This window comes from Lathamus discolor, chromosome 3, assembly GCF_037157495.1.
Source record: "Lathamus discolor isolate bLatDis1 chromosome 3, bLatDis1.hap1, whole genome shotgun sequence".
In the NCBI taxonomy this organism is placed as follows: Eukaryota; Metazoa; Chordata; class Aves; order Psittaciformes; family Psittacidae; genus Lathamus; species Lathamus discolor.
In genome coordinates, this window is record NC_088886.1 from 27,431,312 (window position 1) to 27,449,267 (window position 17,956).

At 48.5% G+C, this 17,956-nt stretch overlaps 1 protein-coding gene across 7 annotated transcripts in view; it reads right to left on the reverse strand.

Annotated features, from left to right (window-relative positions):
• Positions 1-9,348: 9,348 nt before the first annotated feature.
• The window catches only part of TP63 (tumor protein p63), a 130,469-nt gene continuing 121,861 nt past the window's right edge, over positions 9,349-17,956 (reverse strand). For all 7 annotated transcript variants that reach the window (XM_065674276.1, XM_065674274.1, XM_065674278.1 and 4 more), the window contains 4 exons: positions 15,718-15,875; positions 14,657-14,801; positions 13,686-13,779; positions 9,349-12,436 (listed from right to left, as the gene is read on the reverse strand). In XM_065674276.1, the coding sequence (XP_065530348.1) occupies positions 12,140-12,436; positions 13,686-13,779; positions 14,657-14,801; positions 15,718-15,875 (694 nt within the window). In that variant the 3' untranslated portion in view covers positions 9,349-12,139. The remainder of the gene's footprint in view (positions 12,437-13,685; positions 13,780-14,656; positions 14,802-15,717; positions 15,876-17,956) is intronic.

Genomic DNA, 17,956 nt, shown 5'->3' on the forward strand with positions numbered 1-17,956 from the left:
CAAATGCTGCGAAGGGCAGCTGCCCAGTGACAGGGGGGATTCGGGAGGCTGCTCCCACCACCACACAGGAAACAAACAACCCACCAGCATCTTAAAACCAGTTTGTTGCCCCCAGGCAGCTGGGGGTTGTTTGTTCATCTCTTTTCGTTTCGACACCTCATGTGAGAAGTCTGGGAGCTGGCATCCACTGCTCCTGTGGTGCCAGCTCGAGATTGTTTTATTTGATTTGCAGTCCAAATTGGGTGGATGGGTGGAGGCTGAATTTTCCCCTTTATTTTTGTTTTCAAAAAAACCCTTCTGGCCCTGGGTGAGGCAGAAGGAGCTGTGTAGTTTCATGTCTGTCTTCTACGTGACAGTTACTTGCCTACAGCAGTAGGGCCACAGCCCGGCTCCTCTGAGCAGAGGAACTGTTTTTCACTGGGGAAAGCCCTCAGACACCTCACACAGCAGTTTTTATGTCCTCCACCAAGGACACTGGGAAAAGCTCTAGCATGGGTCCATCCTTCCTTGCTCTGCCCAATGGGTCAAAGGAAAAATGAAGCCTTTAATATGGGCAGTCAGTCCATGGCCAGGCTGTGAGCTCCTCATCAGCGCGGGGGTGATCGCCGAAAGTCCTGGCCTTGTAGCCTGCATTTATTTTGTACAGCTGCAGGGAAGGGTCTTGTCACTGAAGGTCCCCAGGGAAAGCCCTGAGCCACATGCAGTTGACACCCTGAGGTTCTCTGATCAAACACTTTCAGAATTACTGTCCCCACATCAAAACATGGCCCTGACAGCAACTTAGGGGTGGGACAAAGCATACACAGACTTTCTGCCCAGCTTGGCCATGCCCTGTGCTTCCCCAGGTGACTCAAGCAAAGCAGCCCAGGAGGGTTTTCCCCATCTCACTCATGGCTGGGACTGATGGTGCTGGCTGGAGCTGCTACCATTACTGCTTGGGGCCAAACCTACAAACTGTGTTTGCTCTGGGAGCATAACGAATCTTTAACAGTTCCCCTTGAGGTGGAAGATGCCACATCCTTTCTCTCCTTTCAGAGTAATTACACTGAAACAAAAGGTGAGATGCACCATTCCAGGAATGTTACCAAGCCTGTGAGTCCTCCACCCAGCAGGATTAGGTAGGAGCTCTGGATGGCACGAATAAGATGCCGGCAGCTGGCCTCCTGCTCCTCTTGCTCAACCGCTGGCGCCACCAGACAAAAGATAACAAACATCTCTCCTGCTCTCATGATGGGCCTAGCAGCAAAAGAAAATTTCCAGGTCAGAAGCTACCTCTGGGTAGCCCATGCTCCAGGCCATGCAGAAGAGTCTCCATCCCTCAGCACCAATTTGCCCTAGCTGTGAACTCCGTATACTACTGGCCTGTAAGTGAAACCCAATTGGTGCCTACCCAAGGCACGACTTGGGTTCTCTCCTGCTGCTTTCAAACTGCATCTCACTTCCAGCACTTCCAGTCTTCCCAAGGGATGACATAGCTGCTGCTGATTCCTCCTAAACACCTTGAAGTTTTCAGGAAAACCCCAACAGAACTCTTTGCTTTCCCCTCCCTTGGCAGCTCTGCAAGTCATTAGTCGCCATGCTGCCAGGCCATGGAAGTCTGAAGCCTTGCAGACACACTTTATATAAACAGATATAAATGCACTAGAGGCATCATCCTGTTCTAATTTAGGAGGTGGAAAAGGGCAGATTGTTGCCTGGAAGCCCAGGCCAGCTGTGGAAGTATCACCCAGAGCTTCCTCCTCCCTACTATGCCTGGCCATCCCTGTCAACATTGCTTTTCTTCCACATGCAAAAAGGATGATCACAACCAGCTAAAGCAGCACAAATGGGAAGAAAATCAGGCTTGGGAAATTTACCTGTGTTAGTGTAGATGTCTGTCTTGGGCACCCTTTTCTGCAGCCTCACTGGGTTTGATTTGGCTGCCTCAACTAGCTGAGAGCCTTCTCAAAGGTATTCCAGATGCCCTGGCCTAACCAGGCATGCAAGGGTTAACCAATGTGCTGTTTGGGCCCAGCTTCACCTCAGTTCAAATGGAGCAGAAGGAAGGCTCTACTCATTTGTCTTGAAGATGTGTAAAAGAGTCAAGTGCTGCAGTTTGTGGTCCATACCCTCCCAAGCCAGACTCTCTTGCTGGGCTTCATCTCTTGTGAAATGCTGCAGTAACTCTGTGCTGCTTCCTTGCCATTGGGGCACCACTGGAAAAAAACAACAGGAAATGAGTAAAAGTAATGAAATTTCAGTCAATGCTCTCTGCTCCTGAGACCTTTCCAGGCAGCAGCGGGTCACAGCCTGCATGGGATAGAGAGTGCCTTTGCCTTCACCTCCTCTCCTGCCCTTCATCGAGCTGCTGGCATCCCTGCTGGCATCCGGACTTTCCATCTTGTCCAATTTCCTCACCTCCAAGGAAAGGCTGAAATAATCTGTGGGAGATGCTGCCAATGGCCTGAGACTGTAATACGCTTACCTTAATGGTTACTTGCTAATATTCTATGCTTGGGTGAAATGGTAAGTTTCAGGTCCAGGTGGAACATGTTCAGCCACCGTTTCTTTGGGGCAGGCTGTGTCACTGCTGTTAGAGATGTGTAAATTGAGTTTGTATGTGGTTTTGGTGCACGTGTTTACACCGTAAGCCCTTACACTTCAATACACAGCACGATCGCACCTGCTGATAGCTCCTAAACACTGACATCCTTCTGTTCAAGTCACTAATTAAGTGGCAGTAAAGGCTAGAATATAAACTTTAATAGAAGTAACTGTCTCGCTATCCATGGTGCTTCAAGCTGGAAGAAAGCTTTTCTATAGGGAGAGCAAACAGTGAGGGCTGTGTCTTCCAGCTCTTACCCTCAGTGGCAAGCAGGCACTGCCACAGGCTGCTCCTCTGGCAAATGGAAGCCTTGCTCAGGCCTTTCAGTAGCTATTGTGGGACTAAGGCTCAGGCCACAGCTAAACACCATAGGGGAGGGACCAGCTCACCCATGCCAGTGCTCAGGGCTGGCTATTTGCTCAGCTCAGCATGCAGGAGCTCTGCATCAGCTTTCAGAGGGCCAAATCCTGCCATGGGGGAAGGGTGCTGGACACTGCTCTAGGGCCAGGCTTCGTATACATAGGCATTGCAGCACCTTCTAGGCAACATTGTGCTGAAGGTGACCCACTAACCTCCTGTTTCTGTGAAAGACACCTCCATGAAAATACCCATGTTCAGCTTCAGGTTGGCAACTGCATCCATGTTCTATGATTCTATGATTCTATGTTCAACAAGGGCTGCTTGACAGTGTCCTTGGAGTAAGAAATCGATACATTTATCTCCTATTTCACCACGGCGTGTGGATGATTTGATGCAACTGTTCAGCCACCCACGCCTTTAATTAATCAAAGAGCTTTTCACGCAGCACTGTGCAGTATTTTGTTTCCTAACATCCCTGCCACAGAGCACTAGGATCTGTTGTAATATTTCTTACCTAATTCCAGCACTGAGGGCTATGTAACCAAGAAGAAGATGGATCACATGTGTAGAGATCTTCAGCGTTGTCTCCAGAAGCGATTTCCAATGAATCAGAAGCTGTATTAATCAGAAGCTCACAGAAGGATTTGGGAAAACAAAACTAAACTAAAAAGAATCATCCAAAACCCAAAAACAACCTCAGGAAGAAAACTGGAAAAAGTCAGCAGATTCCCTGTGCTGCTCTTTAGGAAACTTAGGAAAAACTGGAGGAAATCAGAGGCTCTCCTAGAAAACATCTTGCCAAAGTTTACTGCTGTAGGACAGAGCTTAAAATCCCTTTCAAAGGACCAAGGAGCCACCTAACACACTCCCCTTCAGACCTGCTTCTGCCAAGCTTCGTATTGCATTTGCTGATGGGGGAAAGGTAAATGTAGGTAGAGACTGGGGATGGCCAAGTTGGAGAGTGCTTGGAAATGTTTGGGCTGAATTCTAAATAACTGAAGAGAAATGCCTGACAAGTGCTTGTCCACCCTTGAGAACCAAGCACCCAGATCACTTCATTGTGTGCAAATGAGTGGTGTGGGCACTTTTCCCTCTCGGCTCCCTGTAGACCAGGGTGACCCAGGCCAGGAAAGCTAGGCAGTAACCTGGAGGCCAGGGCAGGGGTGGGCAGAGCATGGCCATGGAGTTCAAATCCCACACAGGCACTGCCCATAGCTGCCAGCACCTCACACCCCTCCTCACCTACCACCCAAGGTGGGTGCCATCCTCTCCAGTTCCCCAGGCATCTCCTTGGGAGCTTCAAACTGTCTCCATGGCACAGCCCTGAACTGCAGCGGGTGCTTGCCCAGTGCTGGGGCTGCTGTCATGTTTGGCCTTCCATGGGGCAGAACCACTAAAAGAGCAGGATGGGCTTTCAAAGCATGTACCACCAAACTGAGCTGGAGCCAGTCCACAGCCTCCAAGCAAGCAGCCCTGGGGAGCACGTCCCTCTGTGTGCAGCACCCTACGGAGCCTTGCAGGTGCACAGTGAGGAGCTGGGTGCCGCAGGCGGTTTGGCACTGGCAGGGTGCTGGGCTCCCCACCCAGACTGGCTGAGCTGGCTGCTGCAGAGGCAGCGTGGGAGCCTGGAGCCCCCCACCAGCGCTCTGGCCAGGTGCTGCTGTGGGAGTTCCTGGCTGCCTCGTGTGCTCCCCGCAACATACCTGGTGGTATTTTCTCAGCTGGAAGAAGAGATGTGTATCACTCTGACAGCAGAACTTTCTGCCGCCAGGACTCTGTGTGCGTGTGTGGAGGGAAGGTGGAGCACGTCTCATGCCCTTGGGCAAGCATGCATGGTGCTGGGAGCCTGGGGTGCTGCTGCATGATGGTTGTAAGCTGCAAGGTGTTGCAGCACCAGGTAACTGTGCAGGGCTGCTTGCCTCCAGTGCACATCCAACCAGCTTCCTGGCTCTGGAGACATCTCTATTTCACCAACCGAGGGCACAGCTTCAGGCTTTTTGCAGCCTGCGGTGAGAGCAGCAGTCTGCTGGCTTGGCAGGTGATGGTTTTTCATCTTCCTTCTCTGAAATTCTCATTTGTGCTGGTGTTGGCTGGCATGGGCACATCCCTGGGGATTCCCTGGGTGCACAGCAAAGGGCGAGAGAGCAGCAGTTTTCCCTGAGAAGCAGCTACAGTAAAGTTTGTTCTGAAACACCACTAGATCACTCACTTACTCTACCCATGCAAAATAAGCAAACAAGAGTTGCTGCTGCAGCTCTTGCATGTGCGATGTGAGGGAAAAGGTGCTGAAAAAGGCAGTTTTATAAAACCGATGCCCAGGAGTCATTTGAAGGGCTGAGAGGGGGCACACGCTCAGTGATTCGGGTTGCACCCACATGGGACCACAGCGGCCGCAGGAGGAGGAGAGCTGGCACCATGAGCCGCCAGCCACAGCCACCTCCAGCTACAGCGAGCCCCTGCACCCCTCTTCGAGGCTGCGGGCGGCAGAGCAGGAGAGGTGCTCGGAGCCGGGCACGGAGAGGGTCCCACTAGAGGGCAGTGGCTCCCCGGGCAGCGGGGCCGCCGCCCGTCCGGCTCCGCTCTGCCGCTCGCAAGCTGCGCATCGCCGCGGTCCTCCGAGCTGCTGTGCTCTTGTCTGTACGATGAAGATAGCGTTACAAACCCCCTTCACAGAGGAACCAGCGCGGGTTGGAGATGAGGTACTCAGAAGCGCATTGGCTCCACTGCAGCCAGATCTCCCGCTGTCTCAATTTTGGTTTATTTTTTTAATGTCTGCCTGGGGAAGAGATGTTTCAGTTTTTCCTTGTTTCTCTTCAGACTCTGCACCAGTTTCTTTGCCTCACACAGCGCCCTTCAACCAGTTACTCGCTGCTGGATTTTACATGGCTGTGCCATGAGAGTGGCTTTTGCAGTGAGCCACAAGCCTTAGGAACTTGGCAAAGCTGATTGCACAGACAGAGCCATCCCACTTAATGTCAACAAACAAGGTTAGTCTTCCCTTGGCCTTGACGCAGGCAACAATGAGACCACATCTTCCAGGGCACGATTCAGAGTGGGAAGCTAATATGCTCTGAATGGCTCCCCAGGGACTTTCTTGCCACTGATGATGGAGGGAACCTAATCTCCTACCCTAGGCAGTTGGGAGAGACGATGTAAGCATCTCCCTTGCATGCTGTAATGGTTGATATCAGCCAATCTGCCTGTGAGTAATTGCTGAGCATGCCAGAAGGCACTTACCTCCTGTTGGAGCATGTTTCCCCATCGTCTGAGGAAGTGGCTCAGCCAAAAAAGCCGCTGGCTGCCATGCTCACATTATCACTGCATGCAAGGAGAGTGCACTGCAGCAGCAGCGAGAAAATCAGCTGAATGATGCACGGAGACCCTTGCCAAACACTGAATCTTAGAGCTATCAAATTGAAATACAGTTGCCCATGGGCCTGTGTCTGGTGTTGCTGTGGGAACAGAGCAAGGTGTGGTACTGCTGCAACTCCAGCCCGCAAAGCAGAAACACACTGGGTACAAGCAGCGTTCGCTGCTGTGATCAGGAACCTTCCCCCTGGCTTCCATGCTGTAGGCACACAGTTATGGTGCACCATCCCCAGAGATACCCCTTGGTGTTTGCCCATGTGCTGGAGCTGCAGCACCAGCCCCCATGTCCCACCTCAAATCCTGCGTATTCTGCCCCCCAATCTCACATAGCTTTTCGTCTACTCACTACTGGTCCCAGGCATCTGGCTCACTTCCTGAAGGCAGAGCTGATGTTTCCTAAGAACAAAACTTATGACACTGTAGAAACGTTTACAAGGAAGCAATTTTAATAAAACCAATTGATCCCCCCACCTCCCCAGAAAAGGACTTTGACCAGTTTGAGCTAAGGAAGAAGCAGCCACACTCACCTCACAGCAGGGCATGACTGCAATGGGCAGCCCTGCACATCCACAGGCAGATGGAGGGGGATTGCAGAGAGGCTCCAACTCCTCACTGATTGAAAAGCACCTACTAATAGAAATGCACGTACACACAAAATAAACAAGCTGGTTCCACAGTGCTGATGTTAAGGCCTTGTGCTGAAGGGCTGGTAGGTACAGCTGAGAGAGGCCTGTCATAAAAAAAAGGGGTCAGCCCATGGGCCAGGATCAGGAGAGCAAAACTGTAGCAAAGAGAACTGTCATATGCTTGTGTCAAATTTCGGCTTTTTGGTCTTAGGGAAGCAAGCTGGGAGAAAGCTGCAACCAGTCCTTTCCAACAGAGGAAAAAGAGTCTTTTCCTCCTAGTTCATTTTAAGTTCATAGCCAGTGTATTCAAACATCAACAATAAGGCTCCAGAATTCCAGCCTCCACCCTTTGCTATAGGCTCAGGAAGACAATTTCCTGCTGTCATGGGTCACAGAGAGCCAAAATATCTCAGGACCCAGAAACCACTAGCTTGAGCCTGGCAGCCAGGGGAAACTATTTGCCAAATGTGGCTGGTGAAGGCTCAGCACAAGCACAGCCCATGCTCAGGTGGCCACACTCCGTATCTCAGTGGTGGCTGTGCACTGCTGCCCCTTGGAGCAGACCACACAGGAGAGCCCTGCAGGGCCTGGAGTAGCTGCTCACTGACCTTCACAGAGTTGATATAAGCTGTTCATTTTATAGCTCAGTAAATCAGAAGACCAAGTAGCCCAAGCTCCCACTGCGTGCTAGGGCTGGGCTGCCCTGAGAAACTACTTGCAAAGAGGCAGAGTGGGAGGCCAGGTCCTGCACTCCTCCCTCTATAGCACAGGCAGGCTCTTTGCTATCAGGAAAGGGTTTCTGCTAAGCCATGCAGAGCAGGAAGAATGTAATGAGCAAGACACCCTTAACAGGCTCCACTCAGAGGTTTGCCAAGGTTTGTTGTGTCCGGATAAGTTGCATTCCAGGGGACTGCTAGCTTCAGCACACTTAGAACTAGCAGCATAGAAGGGCATGCCCATCTTCAGAGGTCCACCCAGGCTTGCAAAACACAGCTGGAAGCTTGTAATGGATCCCTGCCCTGAAAACCTCATGCCTGCGTATAAAGCATCCCAATATCCAAAGACAAAATTCCAATGCGTATGGGTGGAGGGCAAAAGGGAGAGCACCAGCCTGGGATTCCTCTGTCCTGAAATCCTTGCATTAACCTAAGGAACACAGAAGTTCCCTACTCTGACAGTGGATTGCAGCAGACAGCGATTACAACCATTGGCAAATATACTTCAAGCTTACCTGGTTAACAGAACTGAAGTCCTATTTCACCTCATCCAATTTGCTCATCTAGAGGCAGAGTCTATCAACTGAAACAGCAAGTTCTTGCAGCCACTGTAGTAGGACTTTCCTCTTTGAGGGCAAAATACTAGTTTTTAACATCACATACAAGCAATCTGTGACACTGCCAGAGTGTAAACAGGCCTCTGGATATTGATATCCAGAGATAACTCTTTCACCAGAATCTAAATTTCTGCCAAAAGGGAAAAGAAAGTGTGATTAGAACCAAAGAAATCAGACAAGCATTCCCTGCCTTAATGGTAAATGTGAAACTAACTCCTAAGGAAAGCCATGGACTTTCATTTTTCTGAGATCTTTGTGGGATTTTTTTTTTTTTTTTTTATTGTTTGAGGTTTGGTTTTTTTTTTTTTTCACTCATAATCAAGGAAATCTGTAAAAGACAGACATGGGCCCCATACTGAAACCATTGATGAAGCTGGGCTGAAGAGGCCACTTCATCACTTTCAGGACAGCCACCCCACTGGCTCTGAACTGCTCTTCTTTCAAATCCTTGAAAGAATTATTGAGATACCGAAGAAAAGGAAATGGCTTTGGTAGGAGAGAGGATTCTCAGGGTGATGCACAAAGCCTTTGGTGTAAGTTACATAAGGAGGACAATCCTCCCCAAGCTCCATGGGGGATGGTGGAGATGGGTGTGCAAGGCTGTTTCACAAGTGTGGAGGTAAGAAAGGGCAGCACTGACCCTGCTTGCTCCAAGAGTACCTTCCTTCCTCCCAACTAGGGCACACAGAAACCACAGCTCCACTGTGTTTGAGCAGAACATTGAACACAGGCCACTTCCCAGTGCCCTGCTCAAAACCAGAAACTTGATGAGAGGGCAAAAAACAAACAAAAACCAGAGCCATGCAAACAATGCAAAAGCCAGAAGATTTCACAGTTCATCACGAGGCTTACAGGGGCTGACCCACTCTATCTGCCAGAAAGAAGGCAGATGGGTGCGCGATGGCACCTTCTGACACACCCTTGTGACATGGATGGTGTGGGGATGAGAAAACTGCACATGTGGGCAAAGGCAGCACTGAGCCCTGACTGCTCAGAGAAGGAAGAAGCAGCAAAGACTCCTGCTCACTTCCAAGAAGGCGCACAGTTAACAAAAGAAGTAGTTTGGGAATTCAGTCTCATTTTCACTTTGGCTTTTATTTTCATTGACTTCAACAACAAGGTGTTCCAAAGCACACACAGGTCTTGGTGCAGGCAACACTGTCATTGCTACAAGCATTGGCAGATTCTCAGCTCAATTAACCCATATGCTTTGATGTATCAAAACACAACAACAACAACAACAACAAAAAAAAGATCACAGCTCTACAGAGGAGGGTAAAAGCTACAGCAGTTCAAACTCACTTGAAGATTCCAGTTATACAGAAGTGGGCTCCATAGCGGTATACAGTAGAAAGGTTTTCACAGCATATATTTTAATCATTACTGATGCAGCAGAAAAGCAGACTGCTGACCATCTCACTGCTGAGTTGAAAGGCAGATACTGAAGTTCTTGCACTCAGACTCTGGGCACAGCCTTAACTGCATTAACCTTTATAGTCAGAAGCTTCCTAGTTCCTAAAATGACGGTATTTTTGCATCAATGTTGGTACAATACTGAAGCAGCTCAGAAGGATTACACAATGGTAATGCAAAACCTGGGAGGTGAGAAGGGCACAGCCCAATTCACCTCCAGGAATTTGCAAAGTATCCACACTAACACTTTCCCTGCACTAACACTGCCCAGCTGAATTAATTCTTTCACCAAGTCAAGAGCAGGATGATTTGCTTCTTTTGTAGCATATAGGAAAACAACAAAAAAAGACATAGTAAGTTTTCACACTGAGCATGTTAAATACTTTGAAATCTAGGACACTGCTCTTTGAAGTGTTACAAAATAAATGATAAAACAGGCTTCCAGTACCTGCTCCCCTCCCCCTCAACTGCAAAGTAACACAGGAATCTCAGTATGAAAAATACAAATGTATTTGTCCAGTGATGAGCCATTTGTTACAAGGTATACTGTAAGCGTTCTGCATAAAAATAATAATTAAAAAAAAAACAAAAACAGAAAAACAAACGACATTTTATTGTGGTTCTGTCAGACCCGGTAGCCCAAGAAGAAATAAAAATCGGCATGTTATGCTGTAGGAAACAAAAATTACACATACAAAAAAATATTTACACTTTACAGGGTAACAATCTTGCAATACCATTTAGAGCTATCCAAAATAGGCTTGCACAGTTACTGAAAGGCAGTCTTTGAATGCAACATAGACCTGGCACAACAGACAGATGGAGTAGGATGCTAACAATATCAGGCTTAAATGAAATACATGGCACACAGCAGGGCCCAGAAAAAAGCCACTGCATTGAAACGAGATGATCTGGTTATAGCCAGGTAGGATGACAAGTGATTTAAGCTGCTTTTTCATCTTTCCTCTGCTAAAAAAAAATCCCACACACAAAAAAAGAAAAACAAACCAGCAAAAAGGCTTACTGTTAAAAAGAGCAGACCAACTTGAAAGCAGCTGTGCTGAGCTGAACTCCTCCATTTAGGTTTGTTTTGTATATGTTAGAGTCTCACTACCTTGGCCAATATAAATGTGAAAACATGCTCTCTGTTCAGTTACTTGTCCACAGGATCACTGGCAGCCAGAGGAAATGCTTCAGAACACAGCTGCTGTAGAACCAGTAAAGAAATCACAAAAAACAAAACCAAAACACCAACCACAGAGAAGAATCAATTTCTCATGTAAACATGACTTTCTGCAGTAGCAACACTCATATTACCAGGAACCCATCCTTGTTCCAAGGCAGTTGGAAATATCTTTCTTTTTTTACTCTCCACTTCTAGTTGCTCATCACTTAGTCTACAGTCACCAACAACAAACCACAACAGGCTCCAGCCTATTACAGATATATCTAAAGATGGTTCTACTTTACTTGGCATGAAACCAATCTAGCATGGTCCAAGTAAAAGATTGTCTGGGTTTAGGGTAGCTGAAGCCCTACAAATCAGTGTGCGGCTCTCAGTTGTTTCTCTGTTCAACTGTAGACTAGGCAGGCAAATCCTTATGCTAAACTACCCAGGCTGCATATGTGGCAAAGCCTAATTCTCTAGCTTAAATGTCAGTAGTAGTACAGAATGGATAAAGTTTGGGTCGAGGGCAGAATTCAAGAGTGACCAATGGCTGTAATTGCATTTATATCCTGCAAGCAAACCAGGACATAGCTATGAATGTAAATTCAAAACAAGAAGAGACAGCAGGTTTGTTTCTTTTCCCAGAGAAGGTGAGGGAAAATGAAAAAATGAGTTGCAGGTGGCTGTAAGCACTGGCCTGCCCAGCAAAGTGCATGTGCTGTCTCCGCTGGAGAATATTACACGTGAACAGAGCACTCAGCTCCGTGGGAAGAGGCTGGTTAAGTGCAACGTTTAGCAGACCGATTCCCATTTATTTTTCGGATGAACTGCCAGTTCAGTTTGGTTTTTTGCATTTGGGTTTGGGGTTGAAATGGTTTGTTTTGGGTTTTTTTTGCTTTTAAGAAAATTTTCACCTTCCTGCTTTTCAAAGCGAGATCGCTGGATGAGAGAGGCAAGTTTGCAGGTCAGGATGCCCACAAGGTGTGTGAGGATTCAAGAGTCAAGAAAAGAAGCCCTCTTCCCAAAGGAAAACACAAAACAAGAACACCGCCTTCTCGAGAAGGTCAACGGCTTTCAAGGAAATACCACCCGCTCTTCCCCTTGCAAGAGCTGGGGTGGAGGTTGTGGTCCAGGAGTATGACCTAGACAGCATCAAGGGCATAACCCAGAATAAATGAGCAAGAAGGTTCCCTCCGCCTTTTGTCCGGGGGTGCAGTACCAAGCAGAAGGAAGACAAGGGCTGAGCAGTTTGTGGCCGAGGCGGGGTGGTGCGGGGTCCATGGTGCTCACTCCCCTTCCTCCTTGATGCGTTGCTGTTTGTTGCGCCTGGCATCCATGTCAAAGTTGAAGTCATTCCACTCGTCGCGGGGAGGGAAGGAAATGGTCTGCCGGAGCGTGAAGCGGACCGCGTCGATAACCCGCTCCCCTCGCGTCTCGCTGGAGCCCACGCTGACCGTGGAGGCGCCGCTGGGGGTGCGCAGGAGGTGGGGAGGGGAGGAGAAGTCATGGAGCTGCCGGTGGTCCAGGATGCCCTTCCAGATGGCATGGCGGAACTGCTCCGGGATCTTGAGGCTCACCAGATCCTGGAAAGGCAAGGTGGAGGGCTTAACAGGGCGATACCTGGGCAAGCTGGGAGCTGGGAACAGAAGAAGCCTCTGGGCCACTCTGCAAATGCCTACTAACCAGCAATGCTGCTAAAATTGGCTGTGATGCACCCTAGGAGACAAACCACTGCTCCTGAAGGTAGTGGTTCACTTTTCAACAAGAGTGTGCAGCCAAGAGGCAGTAAGAAAACAAGGTCTGTTCTGAAGTTACACAAAACACACATTCATGCAAGAGATATGGTGACCTCAAGCTAGATGTTTAACTGGACTGCAAGGCACCCAAGACAACCTCTGGGAGATGTGCTGGTTGTCTATGGCAGGGGATGCCAGGCTGCAGAAATTCAGTGGCTTTGAAAACTGCTGTGTTTATTTCAAAGCCTGCAAAAGGATTTTAGAATTCAAGTCTGAGCTCCACTATTCAAAGCTCTGGGTCTGACCCTATAGGAACTGCCTTACATACTTCAACATAACTAAAGTTTACGAACAGACATATAACCTTACAAAACTTTGAGGCCTCATCCTCTCTGGTGCAGTACCTGAGGGTAGCATTACCTAGACTCTGGGAAATGTGATACCAGCTTCTGAAAAAATTAGCAACCAGCTTTGGTTAATTTGGGTCAGCTTTTCTAATTATAGCAGCAGCAGAAGGAAGGCAGCCCATGCTAGGAAGCAGAAGCACCACAGCTTTGCAAAATCTTGGGGCAAAAAACCAGGACAGCCAGCTCGGAGGAGAGCAATGGCACAGGAAAGGAAGCAGCAACCCTGCAGCAAGCACCATGCAAGAGAAAAAAAATCAAAACCAAAACAGGGCTGAGACGCCAGTAGCAAGGGAAGATCAAGGTAAGGCCAGAAAACAGAAGCAGGGAGGGAAAAACACAGACCACTTCTGGACAGCCTATTTGTCTGCAGGCGAGTGAGGTGTTTCAGAGAGGTGTAAACTGAAACCAAGCCTCGCAGAATTAACAGGCATGTGGGCTGGGGCCACTTTTGGGGCTAAAACAGAGAGTAGTGGGGAGGGGGAGACACTCCTTCTCTGTGCCAGGCAAGGCAGTTACAATGCTGGCCCTAAGTCCAGCCACTTTTCACCTCACAATATGTCTTCTCTGTGTGCAACAATCTTAAATCAAACTAATCATATAAAATAAAAATATACTGAGTCTGGATTTCTGACCCATTCCTAAAGCAGGGCCAAGAGTGCAAACAAAGGAAATGGTGAGGAGTTACTTACATCCATGGAGTAATGCTCAATCTGATAGATGGTGGTCAGCCCCTGGGTCGTGAAATAATCCACACAGGATGAGCAGCCCAACCTCGCTAAGAAGCTGCAGAGGAGGAAGGAAGGAAGGAGAAAGAAAAAGGATCACCCTGGCTGCAACAGCCCAAACCACAGAAAAACCAAACACACAGCCAACCTGCAGCAACAGGAAACAAAGCTTTCACCCTTGGCTTGACCTTCTCCAAGACATCCCAGGCCAGCAAGCCACATTGCTGCCATATCAAACAAACGAGGGAGTCCTTCAACTCAGCACCTAGCAGACAACCCCTGTGGCAGCACATTGCCTTAGTCAAGAGCCAGTGCTGCACAGCCTGGATCTTGGGGCAGGAAAGCTCACATGGGCCATCCTGCCAGGTCACTTCACCCAGAAGGCAGCTGAGCCCATGGCAGCCTGCTGCGTGGATAGAGGGCTTCAGTAAGGCAGTGGGTCTGGGGCTCAAACACATCATGCACACAAAGTACATCAAGTCAGCACATTCCTCCCTAAGTGTAAAGGATTCCTCCTTTATGGGCAGCATCTTTCAACCTGTTTGACCTCATGGAGGGCAAAGGAGCTTCTGAACCCATCCACGGTTTGTCTCAGGTGGCCAAAGGGGGGAAAAAAAGGAAAAAAAAAAAAGAAAAAAGAAAAAATTAATGTTTGCAAAGACTGCCTGGTACCCTCAGCTCCACCAGTCCAACAGATGCTGCATCGCTTGGCTTCTTGCAGTCCTAATGTCCCTGTTTCTCTCAGCTGCTCAGAGGTGGGGGTTAAAGGCTTGGTGCCTAGAGGGTGCCAGCCCCAGGACTGCCAAGACCCACCGGGATCCAGTGCTCCAGGAGAATGGGTCAAGGGCCCTGGCAGGACCCTTCGAGACCCCTGACACGAGGCCTCCGCTCCCTGCGGGTGGGAAATGTGCGCTGGGCAGCCTGCTCCCGCTCACCTGACGATGCTGCAGTCTGTGGGGTACGGAGGAGGGGGGGTGCAGTGGGACGTTGAAGGCATGGAGAGGGGAGGAGGCAGCGCCTGCGTGGGGCTGAGGCCATTCATGTCACCGGTCATGGCCATGTGGGTGCCCATCATGGGAACTGGAGGAGAGAAGGAGGAGCACATTGTTACCCAGTCATACCTGGATCCCCGCTTCACCCACAGTACAGCACCAAAGGACAGCACCCACTGACAAAACACCTTTAAACCTTCTGCAAAGCCCTGCATGGAGCAAGCTCATTCCAGGCAGGGCTGCAATCTGCACAAGGGCCAAATGACAGACAGTCCTTCAGGAGCTCTTCCCTTGCTGGAATAACTGTCGGCGGCAGCACTGCCACATCACCTTCCCTTACAAGCAGGATCAGTAGAAACCTAAGCAACCAAGCAAGCCTCATCTCAGCTTTCCCTGCCGCAGGAGGGGAGTAGGACAGAGCCAGCAGTGTAACCCAATACAGAAGCCAAATAGCTTTGTTTTCAGAGACACTGAGAGCAGCCGAAGGGGATCAGCAACAGGTGTGGGCAAGGGTCCAGTGCTTTTGAAATTAAAAAACAGGGGCACCAAAACTCAGCCCCCAGAACCATGTCTGTCAACCTGGATTTACAGGGCTGCTGGACACTCTTCAGCAGCCAGGAGGAAGCAGGTTACAGAGCTGTGAGATGCAGACATTTCCTTTGAAACTAAGACGTGTCTTAATTGAACTGAGGGAAAAAAATATTTGCCAACATTTGCATCTCTGCTGGGAAAGGAAGAAAAAACAAGTCTTGAAAGACAGATGACAGTGCAGTTAGCCAGATGTGCAGCAAGAAGTAGCTCTGTTCACCTCTGTGAGGCTTATAGCAGGATGCTGAAGCCTTGCCCTGTGGCACAGCAGTGAGCAGTATTTAGCTCTGCACGTTTCCAGCAATTACTCCAGGCTCTCCAGCCTAACACTACCTGCTTGGAGATGCCAAGTCTCCTTGCCCAGACTAGCAGGGAGCACACATAAAACAGGAGAAGAAGCAGCAAGGGTTTCTTACTGTTGGTTCCCATGCCGTCAGGGATGGTGGTTGGGGTCAAGGCATTGCGCTGCTGGGGGTTAATCAGCTGGCTGACCGAGGGCAGCTTGTTCATGCTGTTCATTTTGCTCAGTGGTGGAGAGTTGGAGCCATAGGATGACTGTGACTGCATGGAGGTCCTGCAAACCAAGGAGACGTTAGGACTGGAATCACAGCAGTTGGTTGTTAAGAGTATGCACCCAATGGGCTATGTTTGCTGTTTGTGGCAGTGGTGACCTGATAATGAAATCACTGACACCCTAGGAACATCACGGATAAAGATCATTGGAGAGAGAGTAAATAGTAGTAAATAAGAAGTTTCCCAGATATGCTGGACATTTCTAAAACAAGTTGTGAAACACTGGCAAAGGGAAGCTTCACTTTCAGTTCAAATTTTTTATTTAAGGAAAGGTTTCTAACGTTTTCAGTTGAAAACAATGTAAGCAAAGCCAGCAAACAGCTGCCAAAACTCAAAATCCTCCTTTTTAAGTTAAGCTTTCCTTGTGGTCAAAGACTTTTTCATTAGAACAAGAACTGAGGAAGCCATCTCAAACCATGGTAACTACCCCTATGACCTGACTGCAGAAGCAATTTTCAGATCAGGTCACATTTATTACCTTGGTTTCTCCAAAATTCCTATTTGTTCATGTAATCAGATTGTTATCAGGCATTATGTATAACTGCCAGAGGCTCTTTGCTCAAGACAAATTCCATACACTTTAGGGACCACTGCTGAGATGGTCAGAGTTGCTTGGGACACAAACATACAGCTTTTGCTGGTATTAAGGAGAACCTGGTATCCAGACCCTACAGGCTGCTTGCAAAGAGTATCAGATTCCAACCACTCGACAACAGCACTAGCCTTCCTCAAGTCCAGACAGTCCCAAACTCCATCCAGCATATCTGTGAACTGGGCCAGAGAGGGTTGCTGGTGAGCTTCCCCCCCAGCCCAGCCCCAAGTGTCCTAGCTGCAATCCTGCCTTGTAAGTGATCAGAGTGTGAAGACCAGACTGCTTCTGAATGGCAGCCCAGCAGATCAAGTTACAGCTGCGGCATCCGATCTGGAGTGGGGTCTTACTTGGGATATGCAGAAAATTATCATTAAAATGGGTCCAGTTGGCAGAGCACCACCCTGACACAAGAGAGCAGTTTTTTCTCTCTCTGACACCAGGGGCATTTGCAAGACTAGGCAAAGCTGCTGAGGAAGCAGGCATGCTTCCCACACACAATGTACCCACACAACCTATGCTTGTCCAGCAGAGCAGAGGTTGCCCAGATCACCATGGAGCCTGGCACTTGTTCATCTGTATCACCGTGACCCCCCCAGAGAATGTGCAAAGGTGCATTCCCATCTTATTTCCCATTGGGAAACTTGTTTGTCTGGGTATAACTGGTTACACCAATTCCTGAGAACTGGCTTTCCTTCTACGCAAAGAGAATAGTTATTACTTCAAATAACCAAAGCGTAAAAGGAAAGAAAAGGCTTATACCTAGATAATTTATTAAAACCTGCAGCACTCAAGGTCAAGTTTCATACAATTACATTGTCTCCAGCTTCCTGCACTTTTAAGACTTGCAGTGTTAGGCGGAGAAAACATCTATGCTAACAGGCTGGAGTATCTAAGGCCCTGAAGAAATGTTACCTAATTACACAATTACAGGAGGTACAGAAGGGTGTGAACTGTCCTTTGGCAGTGAAGATGCAGGACAAGATCCAGCAAACTTCATAGACTCAAGGAAGTGGAAAACACAAGAAGCTTCACAAATTAATATTAATGACAGCAGCAGCTCCCAAGGGGAAGTGAAACTGAGCCATGAAGTTCAGACCCAACTTTTCAGGGTAAAGAGAATGATTCAGATCTGAGGTTTCAATTCACCAATTATGAAAGCTGAGGCCAGCCATGAAATTCAAGTCGAGTTTGACACCACCCTTAACCTCAGAGGCTTCTGTATTTAGGACCAGAATGAGTATTTCTAATTTACAGGTTCAGGCACTTATCTTAACTGAACTTCAGCTGAAATTAATACATATCTAAGTAGTCTCTTAGGGCAAAATGTGCACGATATGCAAGCGAGGAGGTCACCATGTACACAGTGAAATTCCAAATCAAAGACTTCCCAATAAAGATTTAGCTGCATTGTTCAAGCTCAGGGCAGATTTTATTCAGAGAGCCCCTGACTAGAAACATTCTATTTTTTTTTTTTTGCCAAGGATGCCTAT